The following is a 23,332-nucleotide window of genomic DNA, read 5'->3' as shown; positions in this document are numbered from 1 at the left end:
CTGCGGTGGGCGCAGTTTGGGCGCGGCTCGGAGCAGAGGCGAGAGGTCCGCGCCGCGCGCGCTGAGGCTGAAGCCAAGAGGGGCTGGGCCGCCCTCGCCGCGCCCGCCCTCCCTCCCCCGGGATGCGGCGCTGAGGCCCAGCATGGCCGGCCAGGGCCCCACCTTCCCGCTACACCGGCTGGTCTGGGCGAACCGGCACCGTGAACTGGAGGCCGCGCTGCACAGTCGCCAGGTGAGGCCCTGTCTGCCGGGACCCCGCCCAGGTCTAGGATCTCCATCCGCTGCCGCATTCCGGCTCCCAGCTCCCAGCCCGATCCGAAGCCCAGATCACCTGCCCTCGCGCTTGAGCCTCTGGTCGTGTCCCAGCGCTGGGCCTTACCCCGCGCGCTGCCCACCTCACACTGCATCAAGCCCTCGAATTCACGCGCCATCACCCTGAGCCAGCCTGAGTACAGACCCAAACAAAACTCACGACCAAAACTCTTGACATTACTCACCTGCATCTATGACCAGTCCCCACCACCAGGAGGCCAGCGCTGCCCGTGGCAGGGGGCAGGAGAGGTGGGCAAGCCCTTCCCATCTGCCCCCTCCCCTCCCCGGACATACGGGCCACTCTCTGCCATCTCCCTGGCCTGACTGCTGTCCTTATTTCCCATCGTGACTGCAGCCCGTTCCTCTAGACTCTGCTTTGGCCCCTGCTCTCTTCCCCTGTACTGAGTGTTGGTCTCCCTCAGCACGACATTGAACAGGAAGACCCCCGAGGGCGGACTCCCCTGGAGCTGGCTGTGTCCCTAGGAAACCTGGAGTCTGTGAGAGTCCTCCTTCGGCACAATGCCAATGTGGGCAAGGAGAGCCGCCAGGGCTGGGCAGGTATACAGAGGGTAGAGGGGCCGCTCGTAGACTGGTAGCAGGATTGGTGGATAGGAGTGAGTTGCCAGGACCGAGGACTTTGGGAAGACTTCCCTCAGCAGCTCGTGCCCTCAGTCCTGCAGGAGGCAGTCAGCACTGGAGACCCTGAGATGGTGCAGCTGGTGCTCCAGTACCGGGACTTCCAGAGGGCCACACAGAGGCTGGCTGGCATTCCAGAACTGCTCAACAAACTCCGCCAGGTACAGCCAGGCACAGGATATGGCCAGTAAAGGAGGATGGGGTACCATGGTGGGGACCACCCTGGTCCCCCATACAATTTTGGGTCTTAGAAGGGCCCCTGGCCCGTGCAGCAGCCTTCCCACCCATGTCTTGAACCCAACCCGGGGTCATGGGCCCTTTGGAAGGAAAGCCTTCACCTGCATGGAGGGGTCCCATGTGCCAGAAATCTCTCCAGAGCTTTAGGCTTTGGGCCTTCTAGAGAATGCAGGTTTCTTGGAGGGAGGCAGTGGAAACAGCCAGGCCCCTGGAATGTGTGGTTCTATGCCCTGTCCGTCTTTTTTCAGGTGTGTAGAGGGGCCCTGCAGGCAGAGCACACTACTTCATTCCCTCCCAGGGGCATCCCTGGAAGGTTCATTGTGTCCCCTTTACCAATGCGGCCTTAGAGACCCACAGTTCCCCCCCTCCCCCGTCATGGCCAGTTGAGTGGCCCGTGTCTTCAGATGCTTATGGCTTTTTTATGTGTAGACTATTTCAGGCCCCCACTTGGTCTGACCTCCCTGGGCAGGGGTTGGTTGTGTTGGGACCATAGCTGGGCCATTGCAGTGTAGCAAGGTCCCCTTGGGTCTGCCGGCCTCTGGCACCGAGCCAGGCCCTTACGGGTAGCTCTGGTCTCTCTCAGGCTCCTGATTTCTACGTGGAGATGAAGTGGGAGTTCACCAGCTGGGGTGAGTGGGGATCACTTGGCTCCCAGGGATACCGACTGGGGCCTTTGGGAAGAGCCCCAGTGACCTCGGTGCTCCCTCAGTGCCCCTTGTGTCCAAGATGTGTCCAAGCGACGTATACCGTGTGTGGAAGCGGGGTGAGAGCCTGCGAGTGGACACCAGTCTCTTGGGCTTTGAGCACATGACCTGGCAGCGTGGCCGCAGGAGCTTCATCTTCAAGGGCCAGGGTGAGCTCTGGGACATGTGCCAGGGGGCATGCTGGCACCCTCAGATTCTCAATGGCTTTCGAGGATGACTCTGTCTCTTCTCTGCACCTTCCAGAGGTGCAAACTAATGTGGGGCATGAAGGGGAATGCAGGGGCTGTGGCTGGACCACCGAGCCCCAAGTGGCAGAGGGTAGCTTGTTAGTGGGGCCCAGCACTGACATGTCCCTCTTCCCTACACCCCTGTCACGGCAGAGGCTGGAGCCCTGGTGATGGAAGTGGACCATGACCGGCAGGTGGTGCACACGGAGACACTAGGGCTTGCTCTACATGAGCCTGAAGCACTGCTGGCCGCCATGCGGCCCAGCGAGGAACATGTGGCCAGCCGCCTCACCTCCCCTATCGTCTCCACCCACCTCGACACTCGAAATGTGGCTTTTGAGAGGTCAGCTGGGGCCTAGCACAGCGTGGGTGGGATGAGAGGTAGCAAGAACCACCACTGAGGAGGCCAGGGCTGTCCTTGAGGTTCCCAGCCAAGGTCCCTGGGAGGCTGAGCCACCCACCAGAGGCTGCTCAGATTGGGTGGGTGGGGGTGGCAAGCTCGGAGCCCCTGCATGCTTGTGGATGCTGGCCACTGCCTTCCCAGGGAAAGGGTGAGGTTAGGATGTCCTGCATTTCTTTCTCTTTTTCCTTTTTTTATTTCCAGTGCTGGGAATGGAACCCAGGGCTGCACACATGCTAGGCAAGTGGACTATCACTGAACTATGTCCCCAGCCCTTTTTTTTTTTTTTTAAATCGAGGCAAGGCCCTGTTAAGTTGCCTAGGCTGGCTCCTAACTTGCAATCCCTCTGCCTTAGACTCCTGGATAGCTCACATCACAGGCATGTGCCACTGCCACTGTACTTGGCTGTCCCTTTTCTTGACTTCTGACCCCACACGTTTTCCATAAAAACAAGCAGTTAGGTTGTGATTCAGGGCAGTGCTGGCTTCTCATTAACAACAGCCAAGTTTGAGGGCAGAGTCCTTTCTAGGTAGCCGGGGAACCAAGAGTGTTATTTCTCTAATTTCTCTAATAACATATGCTCCTGATTGCAGCGGCAGACCTTGGAAACACTTTTTCTGTTTTTGAGACAGGGTCTCACTATGCCGTTCAGACTGGCCTTGAACTCACTAGGTAGCCCAGGGTGCCCTTGAACTCACAGCAATCCTCCTGCCGCAGCCTTGCAAGTACTAGGATTACAGCCATGTGCCACCATGCCCGGTTGGAAACACTTTTAAAAGTAAACACTTTTTGAAGTAGCTTTATTGAGATAAATTTCATATATCATACCCATTTAAAGTATACAACTCAGTGGTTTTTGTTTTGTTTTGTGTGTTTTTTTGAGACAGGGTCTTGCTGTGTAGTTCAGGCTGGCCTTCAACTCACTATATAGTCCAGGCAGTCCTTGAACTTTTGGTGATCCTTGTACTTCTGCCTCTCAAGTGCTGGGATTATAGGCATGCACCAAAATACACAGCCTCATTATTTAATTAATTTATTTATTTTTTTGGAGACAAGATCTCGCTATACCATTTAGGCTGGCCTTAAACTCACTATGTAGCCCAGGTTGGTCTCAAGCTCATGACATCCTCCTGCCTCAGCTTCCCCAGTGCTGGAATTATAGACGTGAGCCACCACATCCAGCCAGGCCCAGCTTTCAAGAAGAAATTTAAATTATTACTTGTCCCCATCCTTTCCCCTAGCCCTAAGCATCTACTAATCTACTCTCTGTCTCTATATACTTCTCTATTTTGGACTTTCATATGAATGAAACTTTAAAATATGTGGCCTTTTGTGTCTTGGCTTTTTAAAATTAGTGTAACGTTTTTAAGTTTCATCCAACTTGTAGCATGTAATTATTTCATTTCTTTTTTATGGCGAAATTAAATTGTATAAACATACCACCTTTGTTTATTCATTAGTCCATTGACAGACATCTAGGTTGTTTCTATTACAGTATTTGGCTATTATAAATAAGGCTGCTAAACGTTTGTATACAAGTTTTGTGTGCATATTTGTTTTCATTTCTTCTGGGTCTGTACATCAGAGTAAAATCCCTCTGTTATATGGTAACTCAATATTTAGTTGTTTGAGCAACTGCTAGACTGTTTACCAGAGGAGGTGTGCCATTTTACATTCTTCCCAGCAGTGTACGAGGGTTCCAGTTTCTTCACATTCTCACCGGCACTCGATATTGTTCATTTTGTTTTGTTTTGGTTTTGTTTTTGAAACAAGTTCTCACCATGTAGTTCAGGCTGCCTTGAGTTCATTATATAGCCCAGGCAGATCTTGAACTTGTGGCAGTCCTCCTGCCTCAGCCTCCTGAATGCTAGGATTACAGGTATGGGCCACCATGGCCAGTTTGGTGTTCATTCATCCATTTTTGGGTTATTGCCATCCCAGTGGAAGTGAAGTGCATCTCATTGTGGTTTTGATTTGCATTTCCCTAATGACTTACAACATTGAGCATCTTTTCATCAGTGATTTATGTGTCTTCTTTGGAGAAATGTCTGTTCATACCCTTTACCCTGGCTGGTCTGATGTAGTAGGTTATCAGAACTTATTAACATAACCTTTACCCAACATTTAAATTGGCTTATCTTTTTCTTATTGAATTGTAAGAGTTCTCTATGTATTTTTTTTTTTTTTTGTACTGGGAATCGAACGCAAGACCTCACACTTGCCAGGCAGGCGCTGTGCCACTGAGCTACACCCCCAGCAAGAGTTCTCTATGTAGCCAAGCTTGGTGGTACAAACCTGTAATCCCAGCACTTTGGAAGGCTGAGGCAGGGAAATCATAAGTTTGAATCTATTCTGGGCAACTTAGTGACAACCTGTCTCAAAATAAAAAATTAAAAGGGTTAGGGATGTAGCTCAGTGAGAAAGCCCTAGGTTTAATCCACAGAGTACCATTAAAAAAGAGAAAAAAAAAAGAATTTGCTGTATATTCTAGGTATAAGTCCCTTATCAGATATATGATTTGCAAATATTTTCTGTGGGCTGTCTTTTCACTTTCCTAATTGTGTCCTTTGAAGGGACAAACATTTTTAATTTTGATGATGATAGACAGTTTATTTTTCTTCAGTTGCATTTATTTATTTATTTTTATGGTACTGGAGATTGAACCTGGGATCTTCACACTGAGCTATCTCCCCAGCCCTTTCTTCTTCTTAATTTTGAAACAGGGTCTTGCTGAGTTGCCTGGGCAAGGCTTGAACTTTCAATCCTCCTGCCTCAGCCTCCCAGAGTACCAGGATTACAGGCGTGCATGACCATGCCCAGCTTGTTGCTTATTATTTCTAATAATATTTTGTCAAATCTAGAGTAATGGAGACACCTCCCCCCATTTTCTTCTAAAAGTTTTAGCTCTCACATTTAGGTCTTTGAGCCATTTTGAGTTAATCCTTTTTTTGTTTGTTTGTTGTTTTTTGAGACAGGGTCTCACTCTGCCTTAAACTTACTATATAGCCCAGGCTGGCCCCAAACTTGCAGCATTCTTCCTGCTTCAGCCTCCCATATGCTGGGATTCATTCATTCTTTCTTTCTTTTCTTTTTTCTTTTCTTTTTTTGTCTTTTTGAGACAGGGTTTCACTATGCAGTTCAGGCTGGCCTCAAAACCCACAGCAGTCCTCCTACCTCAGCCTCCCGAGTGCTGGGAATACAGGCATGTACTATCATGCCTGCCTTCAGACTGATCTCAAACTTACTGTGTAGCCCAGGTTGGTTTGAACTCTCAATGATCCTCTTGTCTCAGCCTCCCCAGTGCTGGAATTATAGGCATGTATCACTACACCTGGCTTACTTCTTTTCTTTCCTTTTCTAATACTGAAATTGAACCCAGACTCTTAACACTGAGCTACATCCCCTTTTTAAAAATTTTTATTTTAAGAAAGAGTTTCCTAAGTCATTAAGTTTCCCAAGCTGGGCTGAAATTTGCAATCCTCCTGCTGCATCTTCCCAGGGTGCTAGGATAACAGGCCAGTACTACTGTGCCGGGCTTATTTTTTCCTTTCTGAGTGGTGTGAGTTTAGTTTGTCTGTTTCCAGCGTCTTTTTTGTTTGTTTGTTTCCAGTGTCTTAATGTAGAAGATTAGGTTATTGATTTGAGAATTTTGTGTATATATGTGGTACTGGGGATTTAACCCAGGGCCTTCACACTGAGCTATATCCCCATCCCTTTTTTATTTTTTATTTTGTGACAGGGTCTCACTGAGCCTCAAGTTGCCCAAACTGGACTTAAACTTCGGATCCTCCTGCTTTAGTCACCCAAAGTGCTAAGATCACAGGCATCTACCACCATGTCTGGATTTTTTCTCTTTGAGTTTTTGAGATAGGGTCTCTCTATATAGTCCAGGGTAGCCTCAGCTCAACACAGTTCTCCTGCCTCAGCCTCCTGAGTGCTACTACACCTGACTTCTCTTTTCCTTCCTTTCCCTTTCTCTTCTTTCTCCTTTCTTCTCTCTCTGTCTCTCTGTCTCTCTCTCATTCATTTGATACTGGGTCTTGCTGTGTTGCCCAGACTGGTCTCCCACCTTAGCCTAAGTAGCTGGACCTGTAGGTGGGCACCTCGATGCCCAACTTTTCTTTCTTAATGTAGGCTTTTTTTTTTTTTGTCTTTTTGAGACAGGGTCTCGCTATGCAGTTCAGGGTGAGCTTGAGCTCACTTTGTAGCCCAGGCTGGCCTTGAACTCCCAACGATCCTCCTGCCTCAGCCTCCCGAGTGCTGGGATTATAGGCATGCGCCACCACATCCAGCTAACGAAGGCGTTTATGGCTGTAGATTTCCCACTCAGCATGGCGTTGACTGTGCCCTGTTTTCATATATTGCATTTTCATTTCAATACATTTCAAAGTATCTTCTGACTTCCTTTTTTATTTAGTCTTTGAACCATTGGTTATTTAGGAATATGTTGTTTACTTTCCTCACATGTGTAAGGATTTTTTAAGATTTTTTTTTTCCTAATTTCATTCCATTGTGGTTGGAAAACATACTTTGTGTGCCTTCTGTCCTTTGAATTTTATTGAGGTTTCTTTTATGGCCTAGCATATGGTCAATTCCAAAAAATGTCCCATGTGTACTAGAGAAGAATTGTATTCTTTTGTTACTGGGTGGTGTGTTCTCAGAATATCTGTAAAGTGTAGTTTGTGCTGTTGTTCATTTCTTCTGTTTCTTTGATCTTTTGTCTGCATGTTCTATTCAGTAGTAAAAGTGGGGTACTGAAGTCTTCAGCTATTATTTTGAATCAGACATACTTTTACCTTTTTGTTATGGAAAATTTCAAATAAGCTAGGGATGTTACTGAACGGTAGAGCGCTTGCCTAGCACACGCAAGGCCCCAGACTCCATCCCAAGCACTACAAAAAATAAAAATAAAAAAATTCAAACATACATGAAAGAAGAACTATTACCATACTTACCCATCATTGCTCAGCTTCCACATTTAGCAGCACTTTACTAGGCTTACTGAATCTATCTTTCCTCCCCTTTTTCCTCCCCCCCCCCAGAGTATTTTAAAGCACATCCCAGATGTCACAGCCTGTCAACAGTAAATGTTTCTGTGTGTGACTCTGACAGAGAAAGATGTTTTTTAATCCAGCCCAGACAGCATTATCACATCTAATAAAGTTAGCGATAATTCCTCGGTATTCTATAGACCCAGCCCTTGTTCAGATGGCCCCATTCCTAAGGCCCCTCTGCGTTCCTCACTGGGAAAGGACCCTGAGACGTGGGCAACCAGAGCTGGCTTGTGGAGGGGGCTTTGGCCAGGGTGTGAACAGCACCTGTCCTCACTGGCTCCTGTTTGGTCTGTCACAGGAACAAATGCGGTATCTGGGGATGGCGGTCTGAGAAGATGGAGACTGTCAGCGGCTACGAGGCCAAGGCAGGAGAGGCCAGTGGTGGGGGCTGGGGTACAGATGAGGCCCAGGAGTTCAGCTCCTTTGCCACACCCAGTCCCAGTGTGGAGGGAGAGGCGGAGTAGTCCTGTGCACCCAAGGGAGCTCACTGGGGCCTGAGGGCCCTGCTGAACCCCACCCCACACCAACTGAAGAGGAGCATTTGCTTCTTGGTCCTGGGCCACACCTGCTCAGTAGGTGACACCTGGGGTCCAGATCCTGCCCTCTTCTCCACTGTGGGGAGTGAGCGTGCCTGTCTCTGCAGCCTGTGCGGGTGAGGCTGGTGAGTGTGGGGAACAGGCTCTCAACCCCCAGCTCTCCCTGTCTCTGCTGCTCCCCAGGTATACAGTGCCACCAACGTGGAGCTGGTGACACGCACTCGCACAGAGCACCTCTCTGATCAGGACAAGTCAAGGAGCAAAGGTAAACCCAGGTGCGCCTGCCTGCCACCCAGTGATATGTAGTCTGGGGTCAGAGCCTGAGTAGGCCCCAGAGAAGCTGGAGGCCTCCCATCCTCTTCACCCATCTGTGTCCCAGCAGGAGGCTCCCAGGTGGGGGGCAGGCGGCGGGGCAGGCTGGCTGTGGCCCACAGTCCCCTTATGCCCCCTTCCCTTCTCTCCAGGGGGGAAGACTCCGTTCCAGTCCTTCCTGGGGATGGCCCAGCAGCACTCCTCCCACAGTGGGGTGAGCCGGGGCTGGGGAGGGCCAGGCCAGCAGGTGGGCGGGACATTGTCTGTCCATCCTGAAGCTAAGTGTGCTCCTGGGGCCCACCCAGGCTCCTGTGCAGCAGGCAGCCAGTGCCACCAACCCCACAGCCATTTCCCCTGACGAATACTTCGACCCCAGCTTCAGCCTGGAGTCCAGAAACATTGGCCGCCCCATCGAGATGTCCAGCAAAGTACAGAGGTGAGGTCTGGGGACTGGCTGGGGACTTCTTTGGGGAAAGGGGCCCCACGCAGCCCCTCTGAGCCTTGATAGACTCCGGTCACTGTGAGGGACCTGCTCTTCCAGCAAGCTTCTCTCTGGAGTCTTCCAGAGGTTAGGAGCCACATGTCTTATCCACAGCCTGAGTACCCAGCAAGCACCATGACCCAGAGTCAGTCACAATTCTTTGATGAACCAGTGAATGAGTGGGTGGCACCACCCTGGATGGTTCCTAATGTAGTGAGCGTGAGCTGGGGGCCAGGCATGCCAGAATGGGAAGGGCTTAGAGCTCTGCCACCCTGGCCTCTGTGGCTAGAGAAAATATCTTCCCTGTCTGGAATCTGATTTCCTCCTCAATGAAATGAAGTCACACTTGCCCACCCACCTCTCAAGGACCTGTGACCTGCAGTTTTACACCAGGCCCAGCACTCTCCAGCCTACCTCATGTGCATCCTCTCAGCCAGGCTGGGATTCAGGCCTCAGCAGTCCTGGCCCCAGGGCTATGCTTACAGCACAGTGTGCAGTGGTGGCCACCTCTATGTAGAGGAGTAAGACAAGGGGTCTGTCTTACTGACCCCTCTGTGGATGAGACCCAGAACACGGCCCACAGCCTGGCCCCTGCTGTCCTCACTCAGACCAGATAAGCAGACACAGAACCATCACGAGCCCCAGTGTGGGCTCAGGTTCTGGGGCAAGTTACTGGGGGAGGCAGACAAGGGCAACTGAGCAGGGAGGAGGGTACCCCAGGCAGGTGACCAGAGGTGGTGGGCCTCAATGAGAAGGCCACCAGAGAGTCCCTAACCCACGTCCTGTGGTTGGCTGGGTAGGTTCAAGGCTACACTGTGGTTGAGCGAGGAGCACCCACTCTCCCTGGGTGACCAAGTAACGCCCATCATTGACCTGATGGCCATCAGCAATGCCCACTTCGCCAAGCTACGTGACTTCATCACCCTGCGCCTCCCCCCTGGCTTCCCTGTCAAGATTGGTGAGGGGGCAGCCTGGGGCAGTGGGATCGGGTACTCCAGGGAAGGGGACCTGCAGGGGTCAAGTGGTTCAGGCCTGGCTGTCTCCACAGAAATTCCCCTTTTCCATGTGCTCAATGCCCGAATCACCTTCAGCAACTTGTGTGGCTGTGATGAGCCCCTGAGCTCAGTGTGGGTGCCAGCCCCCAGCTCTGCCCTCACCACTTCAGGTACCCCCAAGGGGGGGCAGAGGGAGGCTACGTGTCTGTCTGGGGGCTGAGGCCTGGGGCTGAGTGTGGTCCCCCTGCTGCCTCCCCAGGGAGCCCCTTCCCATGCGAGGTGGACCCCACTGTGTTCGAGGTCCCTGAGGGGTACAGCGTGCTGGGTGCTGAGCGCAGCGAGCCCCTTCGAGACGAGGACGATGACCTGCTGCAGTTTGCCATCCAGCAGAGCCTGCTTGAGGCGGGCACGGAAGCAGAGCAGGTGGGGCTGGGGCAGGGTGGGCCCTGGCCTCTGCAGCCACAGGGCCAAAGTGACAGCTTCGGGCTGTGGCTACTGCAGGTGACCATCTGGGAAGCCCTGACCCACTCTCGGCCTGGCGCCCACTCTCCTCCCCAAGCCACTGTTTACGAGGAGCAGCTTCAGCTGGAGCGGTGAGGCCCTGCAGGACCCACCAATGAGGGTCCTGCCTCAGCCCCGCTGAGTCTGAACCCCTAGTGGTCCCCTGGCTGATGGGTATCCGAGAGGTGCTGGTCCTACATTGCCATACCCTCTCCAAAGCCACCCTCCAACAGTGGTGCTGCCACGAGGGACAGGGAGATAGGTCCTGCGTGACCTTACTCATCATCCTGGCCTTGTCCACCAAAGCCAGGCACCCAGCCCCTTGCTTCCTCGCCCAGCCTTCACACTTCGGTCTGCTCTTCCCTCTCTCATCCCTGCCCACAGGGCCCTCCAGGAAAGCCTGCGGCTGTCCACAGAGTCCAGGGACCCTGGGTCTCCTGAGAGGACACCCCTATCCTTGGCTCCCCCAAGCTTTGAGGAACAGCTTCGCCTGGCCCTTGAGTTGTCCTCTCGGGAGCAGGAGGAGCGGGAGCGGCGGGGGCAGCAGGAGGAGGAGGACCTACAGCGGATCCTGCAGCTGTCACTCACGGAGCACTGAGCCACCTGGACCTGGGAGGGTCAAGGCCACTCCCTCCGCCTGCTTTTATAATTTATTTATTTATAAACTGTCTGCTGCTGGGCTTGGGGCCTGGAGCCCAGAGATGGCTGGCAGAGGCACTGAGATGGAAATAAAGAGACCGTTAGCAGCAGGCTTGCTCAACTCAAGTGGGCTGGAGCTGGGGGCTGCTGGGTGGGGGACCCTGATGGAGACACCATGGGCAGTGACCTCAGAGCTGGCTTTGAGTCCTGACTGTGGCCCCTTTAGCTTCTCTGAACCTGTTTCTTGCACTGTAAAATGAGAAGTCAGCCCTCACACCCGGGGCCCTTTGTTGGGAAGGGGAAAGGAAACACCAGGTGCTCTCCTCGGAGCTCTGCCCACCTACTGGAGACCCACATCCCTCTGGCCACCTGGCCTGGCCTTCCACGAACCTGGCCCACGCTCTTGTTGGGAAGATAATAAGGCCAGGCCTGCAGACCCTACTCACAGCCCACTGGGAAGAGCCCCTCCATCCCTGCAGCCCAAGCTCAGCTTCCTGCACCACTCCAGTATGTTCTAACAGAGGACTGTGGACAAGTTGCTTCCTCCTCAGGAGCTGGGAACAGGCTGAGCCCTCCCCTGCTGGCCTCCGAGGTCGTCCTGAGACTCCTCCGTGAGGTTCCTGGACTATCCTCCTGCCCCCAGCCTTCCGTATTGGGGATTGAAACCCAGACCTTCACACTGAGCTCCCACCCTTCCCATTTTTTAGAGACAGGGTCTCTAAATTACCCAGGCTGGACTCGGGTTTAAAATCCTCCTGCCTCACCCTCCAAGAGTGCTGGGATTAGAGCACTCCACCACGCTTAGCTTCCTGGGCTGTTTCTATGTCCCATCCTATTTGCCCCGAAGTTTGCTGTGTCCCGCAGATTCATGAAGAATTGGAGACCGGAACGCCAGCCAGCAAAAAAGAAACGTTTGGGGTGAGGGTCCCCGATTTAAGACCCACTTTGCCTGATCCTAAGACTTGTCCCATTCCTAGTATCTACTTCTGTTGGTGTGTAATAGGGAACCCCCCCCCCAAAAAAAAAAAGGCTCCGGCTCAGGTGATCTAACTGGGCGGGGCAGGGAAGGCTGGGTCACTTCCTGGGAGCACCGGGAAACAACGGAGGAGTACCAGGTTGGGAATCCGCACCTGCGCCTCGCCCCGCCCCCAGCGTGGATGGGGCGGGGCGGGGCGAGCCACGAGGGGAGGGGCCGCGGCCGCTGCCTGCGGCCTCCGCATCCCGGGCTGGCCGCGAGACTGGCCCTTTAAGGGCCGCCCCGAGGAGGTGCCAGGCCCTGGCGGCTGCTCTCTCCTTCCTGGTCTTGCGGGGCAGAGACTGTCTTGGGACTGTACGAGGGGTCCTTGCCCAGTGCCTGCCCAGACACCCTCGGCCTAACTCCATGGCCCTGGTCACAGTGAGCCGCTCGCCCCCGGCCAGCGGCCACTCCACGCCTGTGGGGCCCGCGGTGAGTCTGGCTTGCTCCCATGCACGCAGTTAGCTGCTAGCCGGGCCTGGGGGAGTGCGTCTGCCCGCGGCAGCCTCTGCTTACGCCTGGGGGTGAGTAGAGGGGGACCTCGAGGCTCAGATTGGAGGGGCTTGGGGGCGTCTCGGGGCTCCTAAGAACTTGACCGAGGCCAGATCTGGAGTCTTGAGCGCCAGACCCGTCTGCAGAGGCCCAAATCCACTCTGAGCCCACACCCTCGGCATCCCCAGCCCACCCGTCCCGCCACACCTGGACTTGGGCTGGGCTGGGGCTGGGCTCCCGAGTGCCTCCTGATAGGGAGCGGGGTGGGGAGAGACAGGAATTGGCATCTGACACCTCCCCCTTCCCCCTCACAAGGGCTGGGCGTTCGCCCCACTGCCCCCCAATTGGAGCCTCGTGAGAAGGGGATGGGAGGAGGCGAGATCTCTCCGCCCTCACTCCCCCCTGGGGGCTGCTTCCTCAGCAGGACCCAGCAGCCAGGCGCAGAAGCCAGCTCCAGCGCAGGTTAGCACCTTTCTCTGGACATAGACGCCTGCGTCCAGCCCCCAGGACTGGCCACTCTCATCCAGGTGTTGGGAACAGAGGGCTTCCTTAAGGGCCAAAACTCCACAGTCCATAGGTGGGGCCTGGTTCGGGTGGGCTGGGCTGGGGGCCCTGCTGGCATGTGGCAGAACCCACAGGGCTGCCCTGGCTTCCACCTTCACCTGGTCAGCTGGTGCTCCTTTACCCACTACCCAGGACACAGGCTTAGGCCAATGGCTCAGGCCAGTGGCTCAGGCCAGTAGCCACAAGCCAAAGAGCAGGATGGGACAGCAGGGCCTAAGGAGTCTTGGATCCCCAACCATCTTTACCTTTCCTCCAGGTGGGCTGGTGGGAGGTCTATCCAGGCCAGCTAGAGGGAGAGGGGTCTGAGAGCCTAAGGCTGGTTTTCCAGGTATGGTGGCCATCACTAGCCCCCTGGTTATCCCCACCCCTGCCCTGTGTACTCTCTGGGGAAAGGGCCAACTATCCACTTCAACAAGCCTCCATGGGATTCAGATACTCCCTAAAGTGTGAAAACCCCAGGCTATAATGATTCCCCCGGCCCTACCAGGCAGAGCTTTGCAGTACTCCGAGGAGCTGTCCTTGGACTGCAGGATGATGGAGGGGACACTGGTGAAGCACCTGAGGCCAGTTCTGAGCCAGTGGAGGGAGCCCCTGGTGAGGAGCAGCCCCAGGGGGACCAGCCAGATGGACAAGGGCCGCAGTGTTCCAAGAAACAGGAGCAGAGGCAGCACCTGCACCTCATGGTGGAACTGCTGAGACCACAGGATGACATCCACCTGGTGAGGGGTCACACAGAGCCCATCAGAAGAGGGGGTGGGAGCTTTGTGTCTGGGGAGCAATGGTGTGAGGGCAGAAGGCACTTGTGCAGTAGAGGTTACCCAAACCCCATGACCCTGCTGTTTCAGGTAGAGACATCCTAACAGGGGTGGGTCATGTCCACGGGCTCTGGGGATCTGTAAAAGGACAGGGGAGGTTTGTCCTGCATAGCCAAATAAGGCCAAGTTAGGCTCATAGTGTGGGAGTCACACAGAGGGGCACTGTTCAGCCAGGGGAGATATTGCAAGGTGTCCAGAAGGTACCTGCCAGGGGCTGGTATGCAGGAGGGCCAGGCAGAGGGAGAGAAGCAGCTATAGAGAGGTGGCCTCCGGGGGCGCCTAAGGGCTGGCTCCCAAAAGCCTGTGGAGACACCTGCTGTCGGCAGCACAATGTAACAAAGATGCCCTCCTTCCCAAAGCTGGGTTTTGAACAGAGGTACCGAACTGTGCTGTGAAATTAAGTCCTTAATATTTCTTGATGATAACATTTTAATATTTATTTAGCAGTCCTGGGCATGGATCCCAGAGCCTCATATATGCTATGCAAGCACCCTACCAGTAAGCTACACCTGAGGCATGATAAGCATTTCTTGAATGAAATGATGGTAACTGCAAGTGAGAGGATCTTTAAAAACCTTTCCTAGAGCTGAGCGTGGTGGCACATGCCTGTAATCCCAGCACTTGGGAGGCTGAGGCAGGAGGATTGTTGTGAGTTTGAGGCCAGCCTGGGCTACATAAGTGAGTTCAAGGCCAGCCTGAACTACATAGTGAGACCCTGTCTCAAAATGACTAATTAATTAAAAACCTTTCCTAGGCAAAACCAAAAATTGGGCCACTCTGTCAGTCCCATTGCCCCATTTTTCCATACTCTCCCTTTAAGAGTCTTTAATCTTTGTACTCTGGAAGGTTGAGGCAGGAGGGTCAAAAGTTCAAGCCCAGCCTGGGCAATTTAATAGGATACTGTCTCAGGGGCTGGGGATTTATCTCAGTGGCACAGTGCCTACCTGGTAAGCGTGACGTCATGAGTTTGATTCCCGGTACCGGAAAAAAAAAAAAAGGATACTGTCTCAAAATAAAAACAATTTTAAAAGGACGGGATATAGCTCTGGGTGAAGGACCTATGTTCAATTCCCTAGTACAAAATAATAATAATAATTGGACCGTGAAATCCAGCTGTTGGGAACTACTGGATTGTAGCCACTGATCTTCCATCTGGGAGTTGGGGTGGGATGGGGGTGTGGGGCTGCCCCACCCTGAGCTATGTCCAAGTCGGGTGGAAAAGAAGCAAGGTCCTCACTGTGACTCTGGGCTCCTCCTCCCATCTTCCCAGGCAGCCCAGCTAGAGGCAGCCCGACCCCCAAGACTGCGCTACCTGCTGGTGGTTTCCACACGTGACTGTCTCAATCAGGAGGAGACTGTCCTCCTGGGTGTAGATTTTCCTGACAGCAGGTAGGAGTGGGGTGGGGGTGGCAAGGAAGTGAGGTACAGGGGACAACAGCTCTCCCTGTGTCCCCCCCCAGCTCTCCCAGCTGTACCCTGGGCCTGGTCCTGCCCCTCTGGAGCGACACCCAAGTGTATTTAGATGGAGACGGGTAAGTGGTGGCGATGGGAAAGGAGGGACAGGGAACTGGGGAATAGCAGAACTGGAGCTGGGGAACTGAGGCCTACTCTCAGCTCTATCTCAGATCGCTGTGTGATCCTGGGCAAGTCACCTGCCTAACCTGGACCTCAGCCTCCCCACATCTGACAGAAGGGCAGGTTCTCTGTCTGAGAGCCTAATGTTCATTCTACGGCACCTGTCTCCTACAGGGGCTTCAGTGTGACATCTGGAGGGCAGAGCCGAATCTTTAAGCCTATCTCCATCCAGACCATGTGGTAAGCACCGCAGGGCCCAGCCTCCTTCTTGAGAAATGGCTGCAGCGCCTGAGTGAGGGCAGCAGAGAGGACAGAGTGACCAGTTTCTCCTCCTGTTCCAGGGCCACTCTCCAGGTGCTGCACCAGGCATGTGAGGCAGCTCTAGGTAGCGGCCTTGTGCCCAGTGGCAGTGCCCTCGCCTGGGCTGCCCACTACCAGGAAAGACTGAACTCTGACCAGAACTGCCTCAATGAGTGGATGGCCATGGCTGACCTGGAGTCCCTGCGACCCCCTAGTGCAGAGCCGGGCCGGTCAGTGTGTGTGGGGACTTCAGTCAGGGGAGGCAGAGGCAGGGGTGTCTCTCAACAGAGAGGAAAGGGGCCCTTGACTCAAGGGCTCTGCTCCCAGGCCCTCAGAGCAGGAGCAGATGGAGCAGGCGATCCGGGCTGAGCTGTGGGAGGTGCTGGATGCCAGTGACCTGGAGAGCATCACTTCCAAAGAGGTGGGCAGGGCGGGCAGAGGTCCAGGGCCTGGGACCCCCAGCCAGGGCGATGGGCTTTACCCTCTCCCGGGAGCTCTTCCTGCCTTGCTTTCCTCCAGTCCTCAGCCACTCCCTGGTAGCCCTGGCCTCTGCCCAGGACTGGCCTCAGCTCTGTCTAGATGGGACAGGGTACAGTTTTTGGAGGCCCCAGGGAGAGAGGGACCAGGAACTTCTCCCCTGGGCCCTGCCTGCAGATCCGCCAGGCTCTGGAGCTGCGCCTGGGATGCCCTCTCCAGCAGTACCGTGACTTCATCGACAACCAGATGCTGCTGCTCATGGCCCAGCAAGACCGGGCCTCCCGCATCTTCCCCCACCTCTACCTGGTGAGCACAGCTGTTAGGGAGTGCCCAGAGCCCTACGGCTGCTGGTGAGGGGCACCAGGAGGCAAGGGAGCCTGGTGCTTCTCTCCCCCAACCCCACAGGGCTCTGAGTGGAATGCGGCCAACCTGGAGGAACTGCAGAGAAACAGGTGGGGTTCCAGGCCTCTCTCCCCTTCCCTTAGCTTCCCCCGAGGGGTCGCGTGCCTGCTTCAGAACCCTAACCACTCTCAGTACCACCCCTGGGGTTTTTGCCCTTACAGGGGCTCTCAGGCCTCCTCAGGATAGAAGCTTGCTGCCCACTGGCCAGCCCCTGGGCCTCTCTTTCCCCTGACACCGTAAACAAGTATAGAAGCCACGGCCTCAACCATGCACAGATGAGGGGCAGAAGCGTGTGCCGCTATGACCACCTGGCCGTGTCTTAGAGAAGAAGGGCGTTCTTCTCCCGGGGGAGACCTGGCCGCCTGCTTTCAGGGCTACCTGTCATCTGTCCGTGGGTTTCTGGGAGACCTACTGTAGCCTGTCAATTGCTGCTGCAGAGCCACCCAAACTGAGCTTAGCTTAAAAGCTGTTCTTCCACTAAGTTTCCACAATAATGGAAGGATTAGTGTTGCAGTTGACCTCAGCTACCTCGACTAGGTGGGGAAACTCAAGCCCAACAAGGCAGAATGATGCACTCGAAGGCAGTTATCTGACAGCTAGTTCAGTTCTCCTCCCCACTGTAAGTGCTGCTGCAGCCGTACAAGGACGCAGAATCAAGGACTAGACAGAAATGCCCACAGTCTGTAGGTCTGGTGGCCACCGTACCTGGTGTCCCTGCCCACATCAGCTTGGCCTTGGGCCCTCTGGTACAGGGTCAGCCACATCTTGAACATGGCCCGGGAAATCGACAACTTCTTCCCTGACCGTTTCATCTACTACAACGTGCGCCTCTGGGATGAGGAGTCAGCGCAGCTGCTGCCCCACTGGAAGGAGACGCACCGCTTCATTGAGGCCGCGAGGTCAGGCTCCTGCAGGCTCCCGCTGCCCAGCCCAGGTCTCAGAGCCTGGGCCCCAGCTTCACGCGAGCCCCTGTGCCTTCATCCTGCCCCGCTGCACTGGGTCCCCACTCCCTCCTCCAGCCTTCGGTCTCCTCGCTTCCTTCCCCTCTCTAGCCTCCCCCATGCTGCTGGCTTCTCACTGTGGGGAAAGTTGGGGCTGACTGTGTCCTGCCTCCACAGAGCCCAGGGCACCCGGGTGCTAGTTCACTGCAAGATGGGTGTCAGCCGCTCGGCCGCCACAGTGCTGGCCTATGCTATGAAGCAGTATGGCTGGAGCCTGGAGCAGGCCCTGCTGCATGTACAGGAGCTCCGGCCCATTGTCCGCCCCAACCCTGGCTTCCTGCGCCAGCTGCAGACATACCAGGGCATCCTGACTGCCAGGTATGGTGGGAGCGACGGGGGTGGGCTGGGTGTTGATGTGTATGATGTAGTTCCTGCATCCCTTAAAGCTGACTCAGGGCCACTTCCTCACAGCCGCCAGAGCCATGTCTGGGAGCAGAAAGTGGGTGGGGGCTCTCCAGAGGAGCCCTTGGCCCCTGAAGTCTCTATACCTATCCCACCACTCCCACCAGAACCGGGGGGCAGTGGGGTGGTGAAAGTTACAGGCTTAGAAGAGAGCCAGGCAGCCCCAAAAGAAGAGCCTGGGCTGCGGCCTCGCATCAACCTCCGAGGGATCATGCGATCCATCAGTCTCCTGGAGCCCACCTCGGAGCTGGAGAGCACTTCAGAGGCCGGTAATCTGCCCGAGGTGAGGCTGGACTGGGGAGCTCCAAATGTGGTGGCAGGGCCACGGGGAGGAGGGTGGATGGAGACGATCAGCACTGGTGCTTGGCTTTAGGCTTCAGGCAGAGGCTACCTGGGTCCAAAGTGGCCCGCTCAGGGTTTTCCTGGAGCTTAGGACCACTGGGGCCCTGCTCCTTGCCTCCTCCATACTGTAACCCGAACACCTCTTGGCACCGGGCAACCCCAGCTTGCCCTTTGCGCACCCTGAGGATGGGAATCACATCCTGGGCATCTCCCTTTCACCCCTCAAAGTGGCCAGAGAGACCAGTGAGGGCAGGCGAAGCCAGTATCTGAGGAACTACAATCAGGGAGCAGGCGCAAGCTAGCCCCAGCCTGGGTCACAGGCAGCTTCCAACTTGACAAAGGGACTCATTTTCTATGGGCTCCCTGCCACAGAGACAGTTCCTACCCTAGATGGGTGGGTAAATGACCACTGAAGCTCTCCCAAATCTGGGGAGCCACACGGCAAAGGATGGGGTGTAAGGGCCTTAGCACTCACACTGCCAAGAACTGAGTTGAGTGAGCGCTCTGTGGGTTGAGAGCTGCAGGGCACAGGCTACGACAGGAAGCTGGCCCTTGCCTGAGGAAGTCAGCGCCCACATGTGACTGGAGGCTGAATGGCTTGCCTTGGAGGAATGAGTCTGTCCAGTCATTTGGGAAAGGCTTCCTGGGGGAGGTGCTGGGCAGGGTTGATAGGGAAGCTTAGTGTTGATGCCCACTGGGGTGGGTGTTCCTATAGGCATGTGTCCTCCCTGGGCACTGACACACATGTCTACACGACCCAGTTCAGGGCCTAGTGCCTAGAGTTTCATTGGTGCTCCCTGGGCTAACTGTACAAAGACAGAAGGGTAAAATGAGGAGGAGAGGGCTGATGAGGGCTGGTGGCAGGTGGAGGAGACCTGAGGAGGCCTCTAAGAGTCACAAGGAAGCTGCAGGCTGGTGAAGTCAAGGAGCAGGGGCAGCCAGGCATGGTGGTGCACACCTGTAATCCCAGCACTCAAAGGCTGAGGCAGGAGGATCGTTGCAAGTTCAAGACCAGCCTGGGCTACAAAGTGAGCTCAAGGCCAGCCTGAACTGCATAGCAAGACCCTGTCTCAAAAAAAATAAATAAAAAGGATCAGGGGCAACAGAGCTGGGTGCTCTCTTCCCTCTTCAGGAAATGCGGTCTGAAAACTGTTCAATCTTTCTATATTCATTCAACAAATACTCTGCCCCTACCCTTTTCCTGACTCTGAATTCCTCATAGCTTTTCTTCCTTACCTCCTCACCCATCCAGGTTTTCTCTTCCCACGAGTCTTCAGATGAGGAGCCTCCACAGCCCTTCCCTCAGCTCCCAAGGCCCAAGGGAGGCCCCAGGACCCACAAGGGGCATTGGCCTGCCCTGAAGTCCCGCCAGTCTGTGGATGCCCTCCAAACAGCTGCCTTGGTGGCCAGCCGGACTCAGGCCTTCCAGGAGCAGGGGCAGGGGGAGGCTGGCATGTCCTCCACAGCCAGGCTCCGGAAGATGGTGAGGCAGGCCAGTGTGGATGACGGTGGAGAGGAAGGTGGGGCCTGAGCCCTCACACATACCCATGACCCCTAGACACTAAAGCGAGTGACCCACGGCTCCTGGAACAAGCACTTCTCACACCTGTGGGCCTATGCGTACTCCTCTCAGCTCCTCCCTAGCAGTCCCCAGGCCCTGTCACCACAGCCTCGCCTTCTACCGCCTTAAGTCTCAGACCACGTCCTGTCAAGGGCTCAAGACTTTCTCTATGCTGGGATGTGGGTAGAGCTACTGAAGGTGCCTTAGGGGGTGAGACCACTCTAGTTTTACTCTTAGCTTGCCCTAAAACACTCACTTGCAGCCACAGAATCAAAAATGGAGCTTTTCAGGGCAGTTTTTCTGGCTCATGCCCCCCTTCAACTCCAGCCTACCCCCACCCCCCACCTCCACTCCTCCCACTTTCCTCCATTTCACTCCTGGAGACAGCCAGGCTAGGGACCGTGGCCCCCCAAGGCAGACAGGACCCTCAGTCCCCAGCCCGGGAGGCTCTGAGAGCCTTGGCAGATCACCTCCCTCACACATTTCGTGACTGGCCTGAATCTCTGTGCTGTCCCCAGTCCTCCCATAGCCCACACTGGGTCACAGGGCACCAGGCCAAAGTCTTCTTGTCTTTCATGGCCTCTGGCCAGGCAGTTTTTCATGTTCTTATAGTATCTGGCTTTATACTGAGAAATAAAAAACATTTTCATAGTAAGTGATTTTCCATTTGATCATAAAGCCATCTGTCTTTCAATCAGATCCTTCTGTTTCCAGGAGGAGTGGCCTCTCCCACTCCTTCCAGTTGTCTGTCTCCCAGATATCCAAGAAGGACCTGTCTGGGAGAGTGGCAGTGTTTGGGGGTAGGGTGGAAGGAAGAATGTGGGGGAGAGGAGAGGACCAGCTAGCTATCTTCCTCATCGCTAGGGCGGGGCCTGGGTAAGCATTGGCTGATGGTAACAGGTCTGCCTGGGGCAGGAAGCGTTGGGCTATGTTGGCACAGCTGAAGGGAGTGACCTGTGAGGAAATAGCAGCTGCCGCCTCTGCCTCTCAGGACAAGACCAAGCCTGTTCCAAGAGCTAAAGCTCCCTTTGCACACATGATGCCAGTTCCCAAGCATATTTTGGGTACCACGCATCACCTTCCTCCTGCTACAATGCAAAGGACCCTCAGGAACCTTCCCTTCCCACCTTGGGCTTTCTTCTGTGTATTTCATCTTCAAGAAGAATCAGTGCTTCTATCTTTGTCACCCTGTGGTGGCTGGGGGGGAAAGGGGTGCCACTTGACTCCCTGAAAGCGGGCCTCAGAGGTAGGAGCTGGCTTACTGACGGATGCAACTTTTCCAGTTTACCCTGGGGAACTCCCAGCACTGCTGTAACCCCACAGTGCTGAGACTTGGGTGCCAGTGCCGGCTCCACCACTTCCAAGTTACTTGAGTGTTTCTTTGTGTAAACAAAGGGATTAGATGTGAAAAGCCCTCAGCACCCCTCTCCAACTTTTTTTGACGTGACACATCATTTACCCATTGCTATAATTCAGCCTGCATGTGCGGTCCAGGAGGGGAATCATTTGCACCTGTCTGGGTGGCTGGCCTAGGGTCGCAGGTGGGGAACAGCAAAGCTAGTTCCCATTTCTGATCCGCCCTGCCGAGCAGCCAACCAGAAGTCCCACCAGAGTTTCCTTTCTGTACTCCCAGCCTGGGGCTGCAGGTGGATTGGGGTCACAGTGCCAGCACAGAAGCCAAGGCCAGGCTCTGCCTCCTGTGGCTTTGGCAGCCTGGAAGGCAAGGTCCAAGCATGAACTCAGACCTGCCCCTCTCCTCAACTAGTCTTAGAATGAGGACTCCAAGACTTCAGCAGTAGGGAAAACAAGCAATCAGAAATATAGACAAGGCCGGGTGTGGTGGTGCCACGCCTGTCATCCCAATGCTCAGGAGGCTGAGGCAGGAGGATAGTTGCAAGTTCGAGACCAGCCTGGGCTACAAAGTGAGTTCAGGGCCAGGCTGAACTGCATAGTGAGACCCTGTCTCGAAAAGAAAAAAATAGACAAATAATTAAGACCCATATGTAGTACAAAGCTCACACAAATTGCTAGGGAAGCACAAATTAAGGCTATAAAATGAAAAGAAGCCTTTCTGCCACCCTGGCTTCTGGTTCCTCACTCCCATCTTCATAGGCAACAACTGTTGTTACCAGCGTCCGAGGTCCTCCAAAGCCCCTTCATAAAAAAAGCCATTCCATGCTTACATAATCAAATATACTAGTGTGTGTATACTTTTAAAATGTAAATGACAGCATGTTCACATACAATGCTTTGAAAAATTCTCATGCGTTACATATCCGTACATAAAGATTTGTCTCAAAATAACCACACGCTCCGTTTCATGGAACCCATCATTTATTTTAGTGGTCACTCACTGAAGGATATTTGTTTACATTTTTGAAATTCTCACTCCAAATAATGTCTCAGTAAGTACTCTGGTATATATCTTTTTATGCACATATGGTCACTGCATTTATAGGACATTTCTAGAATTACTAAAGAAAGGCTATGTGCCTTTTTCATTTGGTGAAACACAATTTCCTTGCACAAGATGCACCAATTTAGAGTTAGTAGGAATGGCTGTCTGTGTCTGTAGTTCAGCCTGCATATCCAGTCATCTTCTTGCAACACTCCCAGAGGAAGAAAGGGCAGGTTTTACAATTACCACGGTTTTTATTTTTTATTTAACAAAAAATTTAATATGAAAATATACTTGAGTTGTTGGACTCGGTGGTACACACTTGTAATTCCAGGATTTGGGAGAGGGGCTGAGGCAGGAAGACTGCTTTGAGTTCAAGGTCAGCCTAAACTATAGAGTGAGACCCTGTCTCAAAACCAGTCCCCCAAGTTCATGACCCAATTTTTACATCATACTAGAACAGGCCCTTTGGAGGAAGAACATGGATTTCTCTGCCAAACAGCCATATCTCATTATTTAAATTTGTTCCAAGCCTTCTAACAGGTATCAGCACCATTCCAATATGGTCCTGTTGCCCACTTCACACATTCATCTATCATGGGATTCATAAAGGGTCAAATCCTCACAATATTGTTTGGACATGTTGGCCACCACTTAATTTCAATAACTTCTTAAATGGAAGTGGTGGTGCACCCCTGTAATTCCATTCCAGCACTCTAGCAGCTTGACACAGGAGGATCATAAAGTCAAGTCCAGTTTGAGCAGTTTAGCAAGACTCTGCCTCAAAATTTAAAAGAAAAATTTAACTGGGCATGATGGTGCACACCTGTAATCCTAGCGCTCAGGAGGCTGAGGCAGGTGCATTGCCAGGGGTTCAAGGCCAACCTCAATTATATCGTGAGACCTCATCTCAATAAAGTAAAATTTAAAATAAAAATTAAATTAAAAGTAAAT

General features: G+C 53.8%; 2 protein-coding genes across 11 annotated transcripts; both read left to right on the top strand.

Annotated features, from left to right (window-relative positions):
- Window positions 1-11,144, top strand: Ankrd13d (ankyrin repeat domain 13 family, member D). 8 transcript variants are annotated; one of them, XM_013513948.1, is made up of 16 exons: window positions 1-232; window positions 735-870; window positions 985-1,109; window positions 1,769-1,814; window positions 1,895-2,038; window positions 2,270-2,459; window positions 2,721-2,756; window positions 7,869-7,944; window positions 8,290-8,371; window positions 8,571-8,632; window positions 8,724-8,854; window positions 9,700-9,857; window positions 9,948-10,064; window positions 10,154-10,317; window positions 10,396-10,487; window positions 10,780-11,144. In XM_013513948.1, the coding sequence occupies exons 1-16, from the start codon at window positions 143-145 to the stop codon at window positions 10,991-10,993; spliced, it is 1,863 nt and encodes a 620-aa protein (XP_013369402.1). In that variant the 5' UTR covers window positions 1-142; the 3' UTR covers window positions 10,994-11,144. The 8 variants fall into 8 exon arrangements, with proteins under 8 accessions (XP_013369402.1, XP_013369403.1, XP_013369405.1 ...); XM_013513949.1 differs by having other exon boundaries at window positions 2,267-2,459; window positions 7,869-7,935; XM_013513951.1 differs by having other exon boundaries at window positions 2,267-2,459; window positions 8,736-8,854.
- A 1,079-nt stretch (window positions 11,145-12,223) lies between these two features.
- On the top strand, window positions 12,224-20,635 carry Ssh3 (slingshot protein phosphatase 3). 3 transcript variants are annotated; one of them, XM_005384353.2, is made up of 14 exons: window positions 12,224-12,481; window positions 12,963-13,003; window positions 13,593-13,824; window positions 15,191-15,309; window positions 15,381-15,452; window positions 15,670-15,735; window positions 15,837-16,025; window positions 16,123-16,216; window positions 16,450-16,578; window positions 16,678-16,724; window positions 17,427-17,573; window positions 17,793-17,993; window positions 18,185-18,360; window positions 19,672-19,761. In XM_005384353.2, exons 1-13 carry the CDS (start codon window positions 12,416-12,418, stop codon window positions 18,348-18,350), a joined length of 1,569 nt encoding a protein of 522 aa, XP_005384410.1. In that variant the 5' UTR covers window positions 12,224-12,415; the 3' UTR covers window positions 18,351-18,360; window positions 19,672-19,761. The 3 variants fall into 3 exon arrangements, with proteins under 3 accessions (XP_005384410.1, XP_005384409.1, XP_005384408.1); XM_005384352.2 differs by having other exon boundaries at window positions 12,227-12,481; window positions 12,966-13,003; window positions 18,087-18,360; window positions 19,672-20,635; XM_005384351.2 differs by having other exon boundaries at window positions 12,227-12,481; window positions 18,087-18,360; window positions 19,672-20,635.
- The last annotated feature ends 2,697 nt before the right edge of the window (window positions 20,636-23,332 follow it).

Source organism: Chinchilla lanigera, unplaced genomic scaffold (genome assembly GCF_000276665.1).
Source record: "Chinchilla lanigera isolate Chin_1 unplaced genomic scaffold, ChiLan1.0 scaffold00021, whole genome shotgun sequence".
In the NCBI taxonomy this organism is placed as follows: domain Eukaryota; kingdom Metazoa; phylum Chordata; class Mammalia; order Rodentia; family Chinchillidae; genus Chinchilla; species Chinchilla lanigera.
This window is presented reverse-complemented; position numbering and strand designations above follow the sequence as displayed.

Excerpts from the sequence above, each read along its gene's own strand:
- Ankrd13d (XM_013513947.1), top strand. The coding sequence starts at position 143 with ATGGCCGGCCAGGGCCCCACCTTCCCGCTACACCGGCTGGTCTGGGCG. Across the intron at positions 1,110-1,768 it reads TGCTCAACAAACTCCGCCAG|GCTCCTGATTTCTACGTGGA; the intron begins GTACAGCCAGGC and ends GGTCTCTCTCAG. Across the intron at positions 8,855-9,699 it reads ATGTCCAGCAAAGTACAGAG|GTTCAAGGCTACACTGTGGT; the intron begins GTGAGGTCTGGG and ends TTGGCTGGGTAG.
- Ssh3 (XM_005384351.2), top strand. The coding sequence starts at position 12,416 with ATGGCCCTGGTCACAGTGAGCCGCTCGCCCCCGGCCAGCGGCCACTCC. Across the intron at positions 13,004-13,592 it reads AGAAGCCAGCTCCAGCGCAG|GCAGAGCTTTGCAGTACTCC; the intron begins GTTAGCACCTTT and ends CGGCCCTACCAG. Across the intron at positions 15,736-15,836 it reads ATCTCCATCCAGACCATGTG|GGCCACTCTCCAGGTGCTGC; the intron begins GTAAGCACCGCA and ends CTCCTGTTCCAG.